The following is a 13,682-nucleotide window of genomic DNA, read 5'->3' on the forward strand; positions in this document are numbered from 1 at the left end:
CGGGGATGAGGTCAGAGAGCTCGTGGCTCAGGCGGGGCCGGGCTGAGGCCGCTGTTGAGATCTGGGCTTTCACTCTGGGTAGAATGGGAAACCATTGGAAAGTTTGAGCAAAGTAACAACATGATCTGATTTATGTTCCGGAAGGTTCGCTCTGGCTCCTGGTCAAGGTGGAAGCCAGGAGACCTGTCAGAAAGCTGTCGTGGGGACTACGAGAGGGAAGGTGGCAGCCGGGCCAGGGAGGAGGAGGCGGAGGTCACCGCAAGAAGCGTGGGACTCGGGCTCCCCTGGTGGCGCAGTGATTGAGAGTCTGCCTGCCGATGCAGGGGACACGGGTTCGTGCCCCGGTCCGGGAAGATCCCACATGCCGCGGAGCGGCTGGACCCGTGAGCCATGGCCGCTGAGCCTGCGCGTCCGGAGCCTGTGCTCCATGACGGGAGAGGTCACAACAGTGAGAGGCCGGCGTACCGCAAAAAAAAAAAAAGAAGCGTGGGACTCTGGTGGCTTCTGAAGATGGCCTCATGACGGGGTGGCCGTGGAAGAACGGGGCTGGAGTGGGAGTTGTCGACTTAAAAAAATGTACAACGTGAGAGTGAGAGTTAAGTTTTATTTGAGGCAACATGAGGACTGTGGCCCGGGAGATGGCATTTCAGAGAGCTCCGAGAAACTGCATCAAACAGGTCAGGGGAAGGTCAGTATGTGTGTGATTTTGGCAAAGGGGGAGTCCATGCAATCAAGCACTTATTTTTTTCCAGAAGGTTTCTGCTAGTCACGAGGAATAATCATCACCATGAAGGATTTTATTGTTTTTCTAGATATGAGGAAATACAAAAATTAAGCTCATTAAATCTTCTCCTGAAAGTATCTATCTGAAGCCCTGTTCTGCCAGTTTTTCTCAAAGCACCAAGGGCCTCATTTCTGCTCTCCACCCTGAATTCCTTTCAGGGGATGTTGAAAGTCTGCAACTGCAGCAGCACATGATTTAATCCTTGTAGAGGTAGATGGCAAGTGCCCATGGCAGGTGCCAATTTATAGTTGACAGGGTGGCCAGGAGCTTCATGTTAGACGCATGAACCCAAGGCGCTTGTTTCACATCCTTGTAGAGATGCCTAGTAGACAGTTGGATACACCCAATGCGGTCCGGGGGAGAGATGGGGGCTGGAGATACGATCGTGGGGTCTGCAGCGTAGCAATGGAGGTCAGAGCCAGAAGACTGGGGGAAATCTGAGGAACCGCGTGTAGACAGAAAAGAAAAGAGATTCAAGACCTGAGCCTGGGCAGAAACCAGAGCTGGAGACAAGAGAGAGGACCAGACGCAGCCCGGGAGCCCGAGAAGGAGCAGCTGGGGAGGCAGCAGGACAGCGGGCAGCGTGGGGTCCCGGAGCCAGGAGGATGGTGCGGCCCCGCCATCCACCCCGTAGGATGGGCGCTATCAGGCTTAGCAACAGGGAGGTCACAGCGACCTTGGCAATGGTAGCTTCCCCAGAGGCATGAGGGCAGAAGGGAGGGGAATTACAGACAAGAGGACATTTCCTGTGATGGAAGGAGAGAAATAGGACAAGAGTGGGGAAGGAAGTGGGTCCAAGAAACTATGCTTGTTGTTTTTGAAAACTGCAGAAGTAGTTTGGTTTTTTTTTTTAGTTATCTATGTTATACATATTAGTGTACATATGTCAATCCCAATCTCCCAATTCATCCCCCCCGACTTCCCCCCTTGCTGTCCATACGTTTGTCCTCTACATCTGTGTCTCTATTTCTGCCTTGCAAACCAGTTCATCTGTACCATTTTTCTAGATTCTACATATATGCATTAATATACGATATTTGTTTTTCTCTCTCTGACTTACTTCACTCTGTATGGCAGTCTCTAGGTCCATCCACGTCTCTACAAGTGACCCAATTTCGTTCCTTTTTATGGCTGAGTAATATTCCATTGTCTATGTGTACCACATCTTCTCTATCATTTTGTCTGTCGATGGGCATTTAGGTTGCTTCCATGACCTGGCTATTGTAAATAGTGCTGCAATGAACATTAGGGTGCATGTGTCTTTTTGAATTATGGTCTTCTCTGGGTATATGCCCAGTAGTGGGATTGCTGGGTCATATGGTAATTCTATTTTTACTTTTTTAAGGAAGCTCCATACTGTTCTCCTTAATGGCTCTATCAATTTACATTCCCACCAACGGTGCAAGAGCGTTCTCTTTTCTCCACACCCTCTCCAGCATTTATTGTTCGTAACTTTATGATGATGCCCAGCTAACCGGTTTGAGGTGATACCTCATTGTAATTTTGATTTGCATTTCTCTAGTAATTAGTGATGTTGAGCAGCTTTTCATGTGCCTCTTGGCCATCTATATGTCTTCTTTGGAGAAATGTCTATTTAGGTCTTCTGCCCATTTTTTGATTGGGTTATTTGTTTTTTTGATATTGAGCTGCATGAGCTGTTCATATATTTTGAAGATAGATCATTTGTCTGTTGATTCGCTTGCAAATATTTTCTCCCATTCTGAGCGTTGTCTTTTTGTCTTGTTTATAGTTTCCTTTGCTGTGCAAAACTTTTTAAGTTTCATGAGGTCCCATTTTTTAATTTTTGTTTTTATTTCTGTTACTCTAGGAGGTGGGTCAAAAAAGATCTTGCTGCAATTTGTGTCAAAGTGTGTTCTTCCTATGTTTTCCTCTAAGAGTTTTATAGTGCCCGGTCTTACATTTAGGTCTTTAATCCATTTGGGGTTTATTTTTGTGTACGGTGTTAGGGAGTGTTCTAATTTCATTCTTTTACATGTAGCTGTCCCGTTTTTCCCAGCATCACTTATTGAAGAGACTGTCTTTTCTCCATTGTATATCCATACCTCCATTGTCATAGGTAAGTTGACCATAGGTGCATGTGTTTATCTCTGGGCTTTCTCTCCTGTTCCATTGATCTATATTTCTGTTTTTGTGTCAGTACCATACTGTCTTGATTACTGTAGCTTTGTAGTATAGTCTGAAGTCAAGGAGTCTGATTCCTCCAGCTCCGTTTTGTTTTTTTTTTCAAGATTGCTTTGGCTAATCGGTGTCTTTTGTGTCTCCATACAAATTATAAGATTTTTTGTTCTAGTTCGGTAAAACATGCCATTGGTAATTTGATAGGGGTTGCATTGAACCTGTAGACTGCTTTGGGTAGTATAGTCATTTTCAGAATATTGATTCTTCCAATCCAAGAACATGGCATCTCTCTCCATCTGTGTCACCTTTGATTTCTTTCGTCAGTGTCTTATAGTTTTCTGAGTACAGGTCTTTTACCTCCTTAGGTAGGTTTATTCCTAGGTATTTTATTCTTTTTGTTGCAATGGTGAATGGGATTGTTTCTTTAATTTACCTTCTGATCTTTCATTGTTAGTGTATAGGAATGCAAGAGATTTCTGTGCATTAATTTTGTATCCTGCTACTCTACCAAATTCATTGATTACCTCTAGTAGTTTTCTGGTGGCACCTTTAGGATTTTCTATGTATAGTATCATGTCATTTGCAAACAGTGACAGTTTTACTTCCTCTTTTCCAATTTAGATTCCTTTTATTTCTTTTTCTTCTCTGACTGCTGTAGCTAAAACTTCCAAAACTGTGTTGAATAATAGTGGTGAGGGTGGCCAACCTTGTCTTGTTCGTGATCATAGAAGAAATGGTTTCAGTTTTTCACCATTGAGAGTGACGTTGGCTGTGGGTTTCTCATATATGGGCTTTATTATGTTGAGGTAGGTTCCCTCTATGCCTACTTTCTGGAGAGTTTTTAATCATAAATTGGTGTTGAAGTTTGTCAAAAGCTTTTTATGCATCTATTGAGATTATCATATTGTATTTAATCCTTCAAATTGTTAATATGGTGTATCACATTCATTGATTTGCATATATTGAACAAACCTTGCATCCCTGGGGTAAACCCCGCTTGACCATGGTGTATGATCATTTTAATGTGCAGTTGGATTCTGTTTGCTAGTACTTTGCTGAGGATTTTTGCATCTCTGTTCATCAGAGATATTGGCCTGTAGTTTTCTCTTTTTGTGACATCTTTGTCTGATTTTGGTATCATGGTGATGGTGGCCTCATAGAATGAGTTTAGGAGTGTTCCTCCCTCTGCTATATTTTGGAAGAGTTTGAGAAGGATGGGTGTTAGCTCTTCTCTAAATGTTTGATAGAATTCGCCTGTGAAGCCATCTGGTCCTGGGCTTTTGTTTGTTGGAAGATTTTTAATCACAGTTTCAGTTTCAGTGCTTGTGATTGGTCCATTTATTTTTTCTACTTCTTCCTGGTTCAGTCTCAGAAGGTTGTGCTTTTCTAAGGATTTGTCCATTTCTTCCAGGTTGTCCATTTTATTGGCATAGAGTTTCTTGTAGTAATCTCTCATGATCTTTTGTATTTCTGCAGTGTCAGTTGTTACTTCTCCTTTTTCATTTCTAATTCTGTTGATTTGAGTCTTCTCCCTTTTTTTCTTGATGAGTCTGGCTAATGGTTTATTAATTTTGTTTATCTTCTCAAAGAACCAGCGTTTACTTTTATTGATCTTTCCTATTGTTTCCTTCATTTCTTTTTCCTTTATTTATGATCTGATCTTTATTTCTTTCCTTCTGCTAACTTTGGGGGTTTTTTGTTCTTCTTTCCCTAATTGCTTTAGGTGTAAGGTTAGGTTGTTTATTTGAGGTTTTTCTTGTTTCTTGAGGTAGGATTGTATTGCTATAAACTTCCCTCTTGAACTGCTTTTGTTGCATCCCACAGGTTTTGGGTCTTTGTGTTTTCATTGTCATTTGTTTCTAGGTATTTTTTGATTTTCTCTTTGATTTCTTCAGTGATCTCTTGGTTATTTAGTAGCGTATTGTCTAGCCTCCATCTGTTTGTATTTTTTACAGATCTTTTCCTGTAATTGATATCTAATCTCATAGCATTGTGGTCAGAAAAGATACTTGATACAATTTCAATTTTCTTATATTTACCAAGGCTTGATTTGTGACCCAAGATATGGTCTATACTAGAAAATGTTCCATGAATACTTGAGAAGAAAGTGTATTTTGTTGTTTTGAGATGGAATGTCCTATAAATATCAATTAAGTCCATCTTGTTTAATGTGTCATTTAAAGCTTGTGTTTCCTTATTTATTTTCATTTTGGACAATCTGTCCATTGGTGAAAGTGAGGTGTTAAAGTCCCCTACTATGATTGTGTTACTGTCGATTTCCCCTTTTATGGCTGTTAGCATTTGCCTTAAGTATTGATGTGCTCCTATGTTGGGTGCATAAATATTTACAATTGTTATATCTTCTTCTTGGATTGATCCCTTGATCATTATGTAGTTTCCTTCTTGGTTTTTTGTAATAGTCTTTATTTTAAAGTCTATTTTGTCTGATATGAAAATTGCTACTCCAGCTTTCTATTTTTTTATATAAATTTATTTATTTATTTATTTTTGGCTGCATTGGGTCTTTGTTGCTGCATGTGGACTTTCTCTAGTTGCGGCGAGTGGGGGCTACTCTTTGTTGCGGTGCATGGGCTTCTCATTGCAGTGGCTTCTCTTGTGCAGCGCAGGCTCAAGTTGTGCGGGCTTCAGTAGCTGTGGCACGTGGGCTCATTAGTTGTGGCTCCCAGGCTCAGTAGTTGTGGCTCGCGGACTCTAGAGTGCAGGCTCAGTAGTTGTGGTACACAGGCTTAGCTGCTCCACGGCATGTGGGATCTTCCTGGACCATGGCTTGAACCCGTGTCCCCTGCATTGGCAGGCGGATTCTTAACCATTACACCACTAGGGAAGCCCCTCCAGCTTTCTTTTGATTTCCATTTGCATGGAATATCTTTTTCCATCCCCTCACTTTCAGTCTGTATGTGTCCCTAGGTCTGAAGTGGGTCTCTTGTAGACAGCATATGTATGAGTCTTGTTTTTGTATCCATTCAGCCAGTTTATGTCTTTTGGTTGGAGCATTTAATCCATTTACATTTAAGGTAATTATCAATATGTATGTCCCTATTACCATTATCTTAATTGTTCTGGGTTTGTTTTTGTAGGTCCTTTTCTTCTCTTGTGTTTCCCACTTAGAGAAGTTCCTTAAGCATTTGTTGTAAAGCTGGTTTGGTGGTGCTGAATTCTCTTAGCTTTTGCTTGTCTGTAAAGCTTTTGATTTCTCTGTCGAATCTGAATGAGATCCTTGCTGGGTAGAGTAATCTTGGTTGTAGGTTCTTCCCTTTCATCACTTTAAGTATATCATGCCACTCCCTTCTGGCTTGTAGCATTTCTGCTGAGAAATCAGCTGTTAACCTTATGGGAGTTCCCTTGTATGTTTTTGTCATTTTTCCCTTGTTGCTTTTAATAATTTTTCTTTGTCTTTAATTTTTGTCAGTTTGATTACTATGTCTCTCAGTGTGTTTCTCCTTGGGTTTATCCTGCCTGGGACTCTCTGCGCTTCCTGGACTTGGGCAGCTATTTCCTTTCCTATGTTAAGGAAGTTTTCGACTATAATCTCTTCAAATATTTTCTCAGTTCCTTTCTCTCTCTCTTCTCCTTCTGGGACCCCTATAATGTGAATGTTGGTGCATTTAATGTTGTCCCAGAGGTCTCTTAGGCTGTCTTCATTTATTTTCATTCTTTTTTCTTTGTCCTTTTCTGTGGCAGTGATTTCCACCATTCTGTCTTCCAGGTCACTTATCCGTTCTTCTGCCTCAGTTATTCTACTATTGATTCCTTCTAGTGTATTTTTCATTTCAGTTATTGTATTGTTCATCTCTGTTTGTTCTTTAATTCTTCTAGGTCTTTGTTAAACATTTCTTGCATCTTCTCTATCTTTGCCTCCATTCTTTTTCCAAGGTCCTGGATCATCTTCATTATCATTATTGTGAATTCTTTTTCTGGAAGGTTGTCTATCTCCACTTCATTTAATTGTTTTTCTGGGGTTTTATCTTGTTCCTTCATCTGGTACATAGTCCTCTGCCTTTTCATTTTGTCTATCTTTCTCTGATTTTGGTTTTTGTTCCACAGGCTGCAGGGTTGTAGTTCTTCTTGCTTCTGCTGTCTGCCCTCTGGTGGATGAGGCTACCTAAGAGGCTTGTGCAAGTTTCCTGATGGAAGGGACCGGTGGTGGCTAGAGCTGACTGTTGCTCTGGTGGGCAGAGCTCAGTAAAACTTTAATCCACTTGACTGTTGATGGGTGGGGCTGAGTTCCCTCCCTGTTGGTTGTTTGGCCTGAGGCGACCCAGCCCTGGAGTCTGCAGTCTCTGTGTTGGGGCTAATGGCTGACTCTGGGAGGGCTCATGCCAAGGAGTACTTCCCAGAACTTCTGCTGCCAGTGTCCTTGTGCCCGCGGTAAGCCACAGCTGCCCCCTACCTCTGCAGGAGACCCTCCAACACTAGCTGGTAGGTCTGCTTCAGCCTCCTATGGGGTCACTTCTCCTTCCCCCTGGGTCCTGATGCGCACACTACTTTGTGTGTGCTCTCCAAGAGTGGAGTCTCTGTTTCCCCCAGTCCTGTCAAAGTCCTGCAGTCAAATCCCACTAGCCTTCAAAGTCTGATTCTCTAGGAATTCCTCCTCCGTTGCCGGACCCCCAGGTCAGGAAGCCTGACGTGGGGCTCAGAACCTTCACTCCAGTGGGTGGACTTCTGTGGTATAAGTGTTCTCCAATTTGTGAGTCACCCACCCAGCGGTTATAAGATTTGATTTTATCGTGATTGCGCCCCTCCTACCATCTTATTGTGGCTTCTCCTTTGTCTTTGGATGTGGGGTATCTTTTTCGGTGAGTTCCAGTGTCTTCTTGTCAATGACTGTTCAGCAGTTAGTTGTGATGATGGTGCTCTCGCAAGAGGGAGTGAGCACACGTCCTTCTCCTCCACTATCTTTCCTTCCATCTGGAGAAGTCATTTTTGGGGGAGGTTTTTGGGGGGGTTTTGGCCTCACCGCATGGCATGCAGGATCTTAGTTCCCTGACCAGGGATCGAACCTGTGCCCCTGCAGTGGAAGTGCGGAGTCTTAACCACTGGACCACCAGGGATGTCCCAAGATAGAGGAAGTAGTAATTGATTGTGTGCAGATGGTTCTGCTCCATAAAGAAGGAAGGACTGGTGGGCGAGAGTCCTGTTGCAGGATGCCCTTGAATGGGGGCGAGGCAGAGGGTGTGGGTGCCGTGGGCGTGGCCAGGTCACCCAGGTAGCAACGGGAGGGAAGCAGAATGCTCCTTGTGCTGATGCTGGGGGATGGGTCTGATGCTAGTGAAATAGGAAGCATCAAGTCGAGAGCTATGGGTAACACGGGAAAGGAAGTGTTCGTGATTTCAGGAGAGAGGTGCTGGGTCGTGTCATCTTGGAGAGTGGGGGAGAGAATGGCCTAGAGCAGGGGTCGGCCGACTTTTCCTTTAAAGGGACAGGTAGTAAATATTTTAGGCTTTGCAGGCCAGACGGTCTTCATTGCAACGACCCACCCCATCATAGTAGCACAAATGGGCAATTCATAAACCAATGGGCATGGAGGTAAAACCTTATTTACAGAAAATTTTGGCCTGCTGGCAGCAGTTTGCCGACTTCTAGTCCAGGAGCTCGGCTTTAGGCCAAGGGTCCTCAAAGTGTGTTCCCTGGACAAGCAACACGGCATCACCTGGGGACTCAGGCAGATTAAGTCTGTGATTCGGAATTCTGGACATTAAGCATCCCTAAGTGCCCGAGCTGGGGGTTGAGGTGTCACCACACAGCAGCTGGGCCCAGGGAAAGCCAGAGAGGAGGGTGAGGGGTGGGGGTGGGCCGCACCCCCAGTAAAGGGCATGTGCATCCCGGCCTGCCCTTGGCTGCCTGTTCCCCATCCCATTAGCCTGTGTGAGGACATCATGCACCCTGCCTTCCCCGGGGCCTCTGGACCAGCATGTGGTCTGGCCTTGGGGACGGCTCTGCTCCGAGCGCACAAGGCCTGGCCCTCTGTGCACCCTCCCCTCTGTGGTCCTGGTTTCCCGTCCGTGTCCCTCACTTGCCCGGGGGTGCCTCAGGGCAGGAGTCAGGGGTCAGGGAGGTGAGGCATCCAGAATGACCCTGGGTGACCGTGGTACCACTACCTGGCCTGGGGAAGACAGCCCAGATTCCCAAGTCCACAGATTCCCTCTGCAACCACCATTTCTGCATAGTTTGGGCAACGAGAAAGTTCTCCCAGAACCTCAGAAAAGCAGTCAGGGAGGGGCGGAGTGGGGGCTTAGAAAGAAGGAGTGGAAATCCTTCACAGCCACGGACCCGACCATCAGCCTCACCCGAGCCCCCGTGGGCCTGTGTGTCTGTCTGATGAGGGACATGCAGATGCTCAAGGAGCCAGGCCTTCGGGATCACAGAGCATCCTGGCCACTGATTGGTCTTTTTTTAACCGCCTCCCCTCCTTCTTTGCTCTCCCTCCAGGATCTTCCCTCCTTGAAGAAGGGAGTGGGTCCGGACGAGTGACGCCGGCTCCATGTATCCGGAATCGACCACGGGGTCCCCGGCTCGGCTCTCCCTGCGGCAGACCGGCTCCCCGGGCATGATCTACAGGTGACGCCCCCGTGCCACCCCACCAGGCCCTCCCAGGGTCAGTGCTGCCTCTGAGGAGGTCCGCAGGCCAGTCTCCTCCCCTTGGCCCAGAGGGAGGGGCCGAGTGAGCCCACGGGGCTGTCAGGCGCACGCAAGCCAGCATTTTCTCCAAGGAAAGGAGGCTTTTAAGACCAAAATGGGAAAGAAAAAAACCAAGGTTTTCCAGGTGGGATGGAGCCAGGATTAGACTCCTGCCTTGTCCCTGACTCTTCTGAAATATTCCGTGGGAGGTAACAGAGGCCCTCCCTGGCTTCCATCTCTCTCATCCCACACACACACTGCAGGTCCTGTAGCCCCTGTGGTCCCACCAGCTCCCCTGACACCCTGAGCAAGGCTCCAAGCCTTACAGGCCTGAGTGGAGCCTGCGGAGGGTGTAGGCAGCCGGGTGCTTGCCGGGCCCCCTTGACCTCTTTGTGGAACCCACTTCTAGATCCAGCCCTGGGTCTTTCTGTTTGGAAAATAGCCCAGGTTGAACCCCAGGGAGGGCATAGGGAAGGCGCGAGGTGGGAGCCGCTGGCATCATTGTCACAGAGGACGGGGCGCAAGTGGAACCCTGGGTCCCGCCAGTCCTTTTCACTGGACCTTCAGATAACTGTGAGGGCCTGAGCCACAGAGCGCGTCCATGGAAACCACAGGGAATGGGGGTGTCCCTCCTGCATCCAGGTCCTAAAAAGAACCCCATGGTCACGTGCAGACTTCCCAGCGTGTTGGGTTATGGGCATTCCTGGGTTTGAAGGTTTTCAACCGTTGGTCTGAAAAAGCATGTTTCATGAAAACCCAAACAGAGGGACTTCCCTGGCGGTCCAGTGGTTAAGATTCAGCCCTTCCACTGCAGGGGGTGCGGTTTCAATCCCTGGCAGGGGAGCTAAGATGCCACAAGCGGCGCACACATGCGCGCGGGGTGGCCAGAAAAAAAAGAAACCCAAACCGAGGCCAGGCACAGAGGAGCCCGGCATCCAAACAAATGGGCCTCCACCTCCCTGTGCCACTGGGTGGCACTGCCACCGAGACTTGGTACCCAGGCACATCCTCCGACAGCCCCGAGAGGGCGGGGTGGGGCTGGGGCTGCTGGGCGTCAGGGATGCTTCCGGGCTGGCACCTCCCTGTGCGTGGTTGATGCCAACTGTGGCTTCTCTCTCTTCTCTCCCTGTTTCCTTCTCTCTCCTCCATTGCTGTCCGCAGTACTCGGTATGGGAGCCCCAAAAGACAGCTCCAGTTTTACAGGTAACGAGCCCTCCGTTTTCCCTACAACCGGCAAGCAGGGCAGCGGGTGGGAGAGCCGTGCCGTCCAGGCCGGGTGTGCTGGTGATTTCTCGGGCATGAAAACTCCCCCATAAGGTCCAGGCTCTGGTCCTCTTCTCGGTGCCACGACATGGCATAGTGATGAAAGACGTGAAGTCGGGCTCGCTGTGTGGGCTCGTCGTCTAGAATTTGCTTTGATTTGAGCTGATCTCTCGCCAGATCGCCTTTCAAACCTCACCCCTCAGACAGCGGATCGAGTGCTTTCCTGACATCCCAGCTTTGTGCTTCTTAGGTGATCAGAGTGAAAAATGATGCACCCGGCCCAGGGTTCTCCGCTTTTCCTTGAACTTGAGCTGATCTGTAGCCTGTGGAGGTCTCTGGGGTGTGCGGCTGCGATAGGACCCAGGCCAGGGTCAGGACGGATGCGCTGGCATCTTTCTGATGCATTTCCTGTTGGAAATCAGCACAGTGTGTCCACTGGGAGAGAGTCTGTCACCAGAGGGACACGGCGTCCAGAGGTCCAGCCCGAGGCACGTCCATCAGCAAAAGCCCCCCAGGCGGGTCCCTTCCTCCCTCTGTGCAGCCTCTTCCTAGCCTGTAGGGGTGGGGCGTGCACCACAGACACGCATGTTCTTGAAAATCTCTAACTCTGGGAATTTACTTTGACGTTTTCCTCCATCGAGAACGTGCCAGGCTTACGGAACCCTCAGGGCAGCTCCGCCAGCTTTGGGGCTGGACATTCAGAATGGCTCGTGGGGGCAGGGCCCTGGTGTCTGTTGTGTGTCTTGGCCTCCAGGCCTGGGAGGTCTCTCCGTCCAGAACTGGGTCCCCGGCATGTGCCCCCGCAGCGGTGACAGAGCTGTGGGGCCGTTATCGCCGATGCACCAGGGACCTCGCTGGGGCAGTGGGTGCTGGGGTCGGCACTGGATTTCCATGTGGCTTTTTCCTTTCCACAGCCTTGGCACCTCCGAACATGACCGTGGGCCTGGGTCCTCAGGCTAATTTTGCCGTTGCTTCAGTGCCTCCCATGAGGTCTCACCCCTTACCAAGAGCTCTAAAGGGACGAGTGAATCTTTGAATCTACTGGAATTTTTGCTAGATAAGGTCTTGCTTGAAATAGTTAGGTCTGAGCTTGCAAATGCTCTTAATGAATGAAGTGTTTATCATCATATACATATGTATGTGTGTGTATGTATATATGTATGACATAATATGCCAGAATGAATGTGTGCCATCCATCCCCAAGGATTCAAACTGAATCCTTGAAACCAAACATGCACTTGAGCCACATCCTCAGAGGTCCTGGGCCTGCCTCACTCCTGGAAGGAAAGGAGTGATCTGAGACATGCAGGCAGAAAAATCCCCGAAACAGGCCAGCCTGCTGAAAGGGCTGGTCCCGTAAGAGGTGCCAAGTAAGTCGAGTTGAAGTGAAAGGGTGCTCCACGCCCCTTGCTGGCCCCCCGGACCCCGTGGATCCACCCTGTGGTCTACCCTCTGCGACCCCTCTGGCTGAGCGTCCGGTCCCCATGAGGTCTTCTTGCCTGGGGACAGGCCCTGCTGGAGAACTGAATCTCCAGATCTGAAGACCACCCACCCCCAGCCTCTCAGGTCCACGTTCAATGCCACAGGCTCTGGCTGTCCTGCCTTTTGGGGCTCCAGCATGGTAACTTCCCACAGACACTCGGCATCTTTTGTGGGGCCTCTGGTGATGACCTCTAAGGGGGTGGAGTCCGTGTTCAGCAAACTGGGTGCCACTCCCAGTGGGGGGTCCTCATCACCCAGGTACTGACACGGCTGTTGGAGGGTTATTTAAGTCAGCCAGCAGGGTGGCAGACCCTCCTCCAACAGGGCAAAGGTGTCCAGGGCCCTGCCCTCGAGCAGCTCACAGACGGGTAAGGGAGGGAAGACCCTGTACCTGTCAGCTTTTACACAGGAGGCCGCATAACAAACTACCCCAAGTCGCAGGGGCAGCAACAATAAGCACTGATTCCTTGCTCATATGTCTGTGGGTTGACTGGAGTCAGTTCATCTAGGCTGGGCTTAGCTGGGTTGGTGTCTGAGCTGCAGGCTGGACGCTGGTGTTCACCATCTCTCCGTCCTTCCTAACCAGGGGCCATCCCACGCCTCTTCTCATGGCACAAGTGCCAGAGAAAACAGCAGAAACACAACGGTCTCTGAAGGCCGACGGTTAGAATTGGTACAGTCACTTCTGCTCATTCTTTTGGCCAAAGCATGCTCATGACCAAGCCCAATGTCAAGGGGAAAATATACTCCCCCCCCCGACCCATGGGAGGAATCATGGTCACGTGACACGGGGGGTGGGGGGAAGGATCGGCCACGGTAGTGCGATCTACTCCGAACCCAAATCATTTTAACAGTATCTAGGAGGCAAAGTGGGTCATGGGGAGCTTCCCTGGTGGCGCAGTGGTTAAGAATCCGCCTGCCAATGCAGGGGACACGGGTTCGAGCCCTGGTCCAGGAAGATCCCACATGCCGCGGAGCAATGAAGCCCGTGTGCCACAACTACTGAGCCTGTGCTCTAGAGCCCACGAGCCACAACTACTGAGCCCACGTGCCACAACTACTGAAGCCCGCACGCCTAGAGCCCGTGCTCTGCAACAAGAGAAGCCACGACAATGAGAAGCCTGCGCACCGCAACGAAGAGCAGCTCACACTTGCCGAAACTAGAGAAAGCCTGCGCGCAGCAACGGAGACCCAATACAGCCAAAAATAAAATAAATTTTAAAAAAAATAGTGGGTCATGGGAGAGTCCAGAGAGTTGGTGGCGTTCCGAGGAGGGAGGGGTCACAGCCAGCTGAGAGTCAGGGAAGGCTTCATGGAGCCTTTGGGCTGGACCTTGAAGACTGGACAGAATTCAACAGACACCAGGAAGAACATT

General features: G+C 48.7%; 1 protein-coding gene across 3 annotated transcripts in view; it reads left to right on the forward strand.

The window, feature by feature from the left end:
- Nucleotides 1–9,425: 9,425 nt before the first annotated feature.
- Nucleotides 9,426–13,682, forward strand: part of KCNAB2 (potassium voltage-gated channel subfamily A regulatory beta subunit 2) — a gene marked incomplete at both ends in the record, with an annotated part of 55,142 nt that continues 50,885 nt past the window's right edge. For 2 of the 3 annotated variants that reach the window (XM_079724540.1, XM_079724541.1), the window contains 2 exons: nt 9,426–9,502; nt 10,724–10,765. In XM_079724540.1, the coding sequence (XP_079580666.1) occupies nt 9,426–9,502; nt 10,724–10,765 (119 nt within the window). The remainder of the gene's footprint in view (nt 9,503–10,723; nt 10,766–13,682) is intronic. The other variant, XM_079724542.1, reaches the window with a different exon arrangement.

The sequence above is a fragment of the Hyperoodon ampullatus genome (assembly GCF_949752795.1).
Source record: "Hyperoodon ampullatus genome assembly, chromosome: 2".
NCBI lineage: Eukaryota > Metazoa > Chordata > Mammalia > Artiodactyla > Ziphiidae > Hyperoodon > Hyperoodon ampullatus.